Source organism: Phymastichus coffea, unplaced genomic scaffold, assembly GCF_024137745.1.
Source record: "Phymastichus coffea isolate CEN01 unplaced genomic scaffold, Cenicafe_Pcof_1.1 PCOF00047, whole genome shotgun sequence".
In the NCBI taxonomy this organism is placed as follows: Eukaryota; Metazoa; Arthropoda; class Insecta; order Hymenoptera; family Eulophidae; genus Phymastichus; species Phymastichus coffea.
Window position 1 is genome coordinate 1,468,641 of NW_026706858.1, and position 5,368 is coordinate 1,474,008.

The window sequence follows — 5,368 nt, forward strand, 5'->3', positions numbered from 1 at the left end:
ATTTCGCAAGATAAGACTGTCAAATGAAAACTAATAAGATTTTTATGTAATTACTAGTCGAATGACTTTGTAAATGAAGTTTGTACAATGGCGTTGCAATGTAAAGAAAGTGCAATATAAGCTTATTATAAAACATTCTATTATGATTGAATAAACATTCTTCAAAAGTTTAATTAGTCTTATTTCTAAGTTTCGTTCTATTTGAGATACTTTAACAATTTTGATATTTTCAATTTGTTCGTTTAGCGTCACTAAAATTTATGAGACATTAATATTACTTTCATTGCAATCTCTATCAACTATGAAAATATAAAGTCTTATCTGTCTGTGAAATTGAAATAAAAAGCAAAAATATTGAGGAAACGTTGCAAAATTGCAGTAAGTGACTTTAACATTCCTTTATTCGATTAACGATCAACGCGTCTGGAAAAACAATATGAAACAAAAATTATTCCCTCATTCTATTGATTTGAAGGGAGTGAAAAAGGATAAAATCATTGGTAGATTACGTAACCAAGCCGTCTATTAATTTTATTTATTTATATCAAAAGATTTGCGGTCTACATCACTCGCTCTCTTAGCAACGTCATCTACTTACGGTGCATTTTCATTATTTATTAGTCTAATACAGTAGACTATTCGCGAGCTAATCAGCTGTTTGCGAGATGGATCGCCCGACTTCTGAAAATCGGGGCGTCAGCCGAATCTCGAGGCCAATTAAAGAAGCGCCATAATTATAGCGTCTGTAAAAGTCCAGGAAATCGTAATTTCGGCCAGGGATCAAAAAAATTCATTGATTTTTGTTGCACGATTATCAGTTGAAATTTTATTTACAAATCAATAACAAAGCTTGTATTTTATATTACATAATTAATTCATGCCTCTGTGCGGTGTTAGAGTTTTTAAAATAAGCGTGCAAAAATAGGTTCGATTAATGCTAGCACATTCTGTTTATAATTAGCGATTAATCTGCTCGCCTTTCATATTTCTGTGGGGTGCTTGATCCAAGAATTCATTGACTATTATATATAAACGCACGTATCAAAAACTGTTTTACATTAAACAACAATAGAGATGTAACTCTAACAATATTAACATAAACACCAATCGCTAATAACTGTTATCATTCCATACATTGCGCGCTACAATTTCATCGCCTCACTCCTAAAACCATTCAATATCTATAATAGGCAACAGAATTATTCTCACAGCTGCATTTGATTGTTAACGTATAAATATCGATTTTTTATACAATGTCCTAGTATAATACAATATCATTCGGCTATTTAAATTCTATTGAATTTAAAAATACATTATCTTAAACTTTATGTATATATATATATATAATAAAGAAACAGAAGGTATGTCACATCCACACCTTCTGCTTTTTACTAGCAAACAAACATTTCCTAAAAAAAAGTCTGCTGCTCAAACAGTTTTCGCTAAGAAAAACAAAAAAAATTAATTTTTTACCAAAATCTTAAATATCTAATGAAAGAAATACGACTAAAGCTCCAAGTTTAGATAACTTTATTAGCGAGAAACTGTAAAATTGAGAAAACCGAAGAGCCTATTGAACAATTGACTAGTGCTATTTCAAACGCATCAACTAATATTTTGAGAATATCAATTTGAAGTAGTTCATCTAAAGAAGCTACTTTATTTGAAGATTTGAACACATTCGTTCAATTGTACTTGTGTATCATAAACTCTTATATTTGATTTCCAGTCTAGGCTGGCCTTATATTACCCCGCACTGTAAACATTTTCTTCGGTCGTCCTCGCGCTTGTCTCGGCTGAGGTATATAAATAATTCTATATGATTACATGTAAGCGAGATTTCATTTTATGATGATTTCGTCTTATGACCATCAATTCGTCTTACGATTACGAAAAATATGTACAATTCAATTATTATTTACAAATGATACTGTTATGTTTTCTTTAACAGCACTTTAAAACTTGAAATAATCAACAATATAAATTTTCTAAAAAATAATACAAACCTAGGAACCATAAGCTAATTTGCTAAGTTTACTATTTTCCTCTTTCAACAGTGCATTTTCATATTTCAGCCTGAGAAGCTCTTTTTCGAGAAAAGCAGCCCTGATGGCAATTTCATCTTCTTTCGCTCGCCTTGCATCTCTAGACCTTTTAGCGGCTTCGTTGTTCTTTCTCCTTCGCTCCATATACATGGCGTTCTTAGTATCAATATCCTCAAGTGAGTCAGTAGGTGACATTGGGTTTTTGCTTACCCTACGCATTTTGATGTTCGTACCTTCGTTCGTTCTCTTTACTGATTCCAACATTCTGTTGCGAAAATCATAATAGGCTTGCTTTTGATCTGGGTCAAACATCACATCAGAAACAAGTGAAATAGACAGTGGATCTTTCGGATATGCTTTGAACGGCCTTGGAGCTTTTTTAGTATCCTCCATTGGAGCGTGCGTTTTCACTGACTCTTCCATTGTGAAAGACTCAGTGGAACTGGGTGATGTCGTTAAATTCGGAATAGTGGGTGGCATGTTCATTGAAGCTACCACCATTGGCAGTCCTAAACTAAGTGGTATGATAGGGTATGGATTGTCCAAACCTTCACTGACGATGGTACTCGCTTTTTCGGGAATCGGCTGAAAATTATTTTTCTTTGTCGAGCTGGTATCGGATTGTCGAATCGGCATGTGAGAAACATTCTCATATAGATTTTTCCTTTCGTGATTAGTGTTGATGAAGTTTTTCGATTCGTGAAGATGTGGGTAAGGGTCAGTTTTGTTTTGCCGAACTTTTTCGTCATCTCTCTTATCATTTTTCCTGCAGTTATGATAGCAATTTCGACTTTTGGCGTCAACATTATTTGACTTCTCGTAATGTTCCAGATGTGAAGTACTACGAAACGATAGTGTACAACAGCTTTCTTGTTCGCTATCGCTGGAGGTAGATGCTGGAGAGCTAGGCGATAGCAATTTTTTGCAGGTTAGATCGACGGGATTATCCACATCGGATTCCATCTTCACACTAGTCGAATGGCTTATTTGTTTATACAAATCTATAGGAGCTGGTTCCCGTGTCATTTTAGTAGATTTTATCTAGCCTAATTACAAAGTTACATTTTTTAGTTGATATATTTCAGTACAGAATCAAATGATAAAATTAATAAAACAAAACAGAAACTATTCATCATTCAAATTTATGAACATAATATCACTATTTCAAAGTATTTTTTTATTTAAACATATTAAAAATAATACTGATTTGTTTTGAAAGCTTAAGGAGACAAACCAATATTAAACAGTTAAAGTTTGAAATTTTCTATGTTAGTTTGTGAAAAATTGTTCTAATAAAAATATGAAGTTACTGTCAACATAATACTCTATATTTATTGAAATGATTTAGCACCGTGCATGATCCTGAGTGTCAAAATGAATAAAAAGTGATGTCAGCCTCGTGTGGCATTTTCACCCTCGTTTCGCTTGGGTTCAAACATCCACACGAGGTTCGAATTATATTCTTGCAAATAGTATCGAAATGTATTATGTAAGGGACTTATTTCGTTCATTAGGATCTGTACTTTGAAATGAGTGAGAATTTTTTAAATAAAATCTTTTTTTCATATTGAAAAATACTTTAATAAATTATTAAAAAATTCAATAATAAACTAGCGTTATAAAATAAATTAAGAGTCCATTCCTGGTTAGAATAAATTAAAGTCAAAGACTACACTGTAAACAGTGTATAACACTACTTTGTAAAAAACTATACTGTTTTTAAGACTACAATATTTTTTCAACATAATGTTAAAACGTAATTTTAAGAATCAAAAAATTATTTTATTGAAAAAGAACTCTACTCATATGGAACATGGAATTTTTTAGCACCATTAGCACCCAAACTTTTCATCCCCAGTCTAACGATCAATATATATCCTCTAAAAATAATTTTTATTCGAAAATTACAATTATAATAAACATTCGTAACTGTGCCAATAATACAGATCTAAAATAATTTTTTGCGTAAAAATCGAATCCTAAATTATAATTTATCCATTACGTCAGTTTTTTTAGATATCCTAACCTAAAGAGGCAAAAAAGGCGGTTTTTTTCGTTTATTGGAGAGTCTGTAGTATTGTGGAAAAATTATTTTTTTATAAACAGAGAAAACTACCCGAAAGGCCAACTCTTACCCTTCAAAATCTATTGTTCAGATTTGAGATTTTTTTTATCGACATATCATTGATTGAAATCAAGTATTTTAGCAGTTTCGACGCACTTAATTTTCTAAATACACACACACACGCGCACGCACGACGCACGTACGCACGCCCAAGCGGACACACATGCGCACACATATATATAGCATATGCAAAAATATTTCACTTCAATGAAATTATCTCGATGAAAAAAATATCTAAAATCTGTAAAATAACCTTTGAAAGATAAAAGCTAAACTTTCAGATGATTCTCTCCTTTTATAGATACAAGAATTTTTCACGACACTATAGAACGTTAAATATACCAAAAATTACCTTTTTGACTTCTTTAAGTTAGGATATTTAGAAAACCTGACCTAATGGACAAATTCTGACTTAGGATTCGAAGTCTACGCAAAAAAATTACGTTTGAAATGGCCCTTTATTGGCCAAGAACAATCATAACCCCCTATTTTGCAGATATTAATTTAGATTTTAATAATTATCAGTAAAAAAATCAATAATTGAAGAGAAGAAAACAATGAAAAAAGTTACCGTAAAGTGAGAGTTAAGACGAATAAATCCTTATTACAATTTGTGGAAATACTAAAATCACAAATCCAGAAAACTTCGACGAACAGAGTTGACAGCCCACTAGCCAGCGGCACACTGATCGGGCTTTTCCGAAAGATAGTCAGACTTAGTCGGATTATTAGTGAATGATCCTTGGGTAAGGCGGCGCATTTATACAAACTGTTCTATCCCTTCAGGAAAGCCCACCGTCATGCTTGTGAAACGCAAGAACTTAAGAAGTGGGGAACGGTTGGGTAGATGACGACATCCCAAGTGAAAAGTAGGAAACACGGAAAGAAAAGAAAATGTAAAAAGAAAAAAAAAATGGCGTGTATCGATCAAAAAACGCAAAATATGAAAAAATACTGGAATGTAGGTAGAACAATTATTTTCAAGCGGATTTGATGAGTAAAAAATGTTCTAGTTATTAAAAACAATAATAAAATAAAAATATGATGGCTCATATGGAAAAACTACGCGCAAAATGGTTGATAAAAGGAGTTATACGGTATCCCCTTAACGTGTCAAGTAGCGGTTAAGTATTTACGTTACTTATCTAAAAACCATTTTTACCGCCGAAAACCGAGGATATACGATAATAAGCAGGCT

General features: G+C 32.3%; 1 protein-coding gene across 1 annotated transcript; it reads right to left on the minus strand.

Annotated features, from left to right (window-relative positions):
- Positions 1-811: 811 nt before the first annotated feature.
- On the minus strand, positions 812-4,912 carry LOC131665022 (hepatic leukemia factor-like). Its single transcript, XM_058936610.1, has 2 exons — positions 4,742-4,912; positions 812-3,091 (listed from the first exon to the last, which is right to left on the minus strand). Exon 2 carries the CDS (start codon positions 3,069-3,071, stop codon positions 2,007-2,009), a length of 1,065 nt encoding a protein of 354 aa, XP_058792593.1. The 5' UTR covers positions 3,072-3,091; positions 4,742-4,912; the 3' UTR covers positions 812-2,006.
- Between the last annotated feature and the right edge of the window lie 456 nt (positions 4,913-5,368).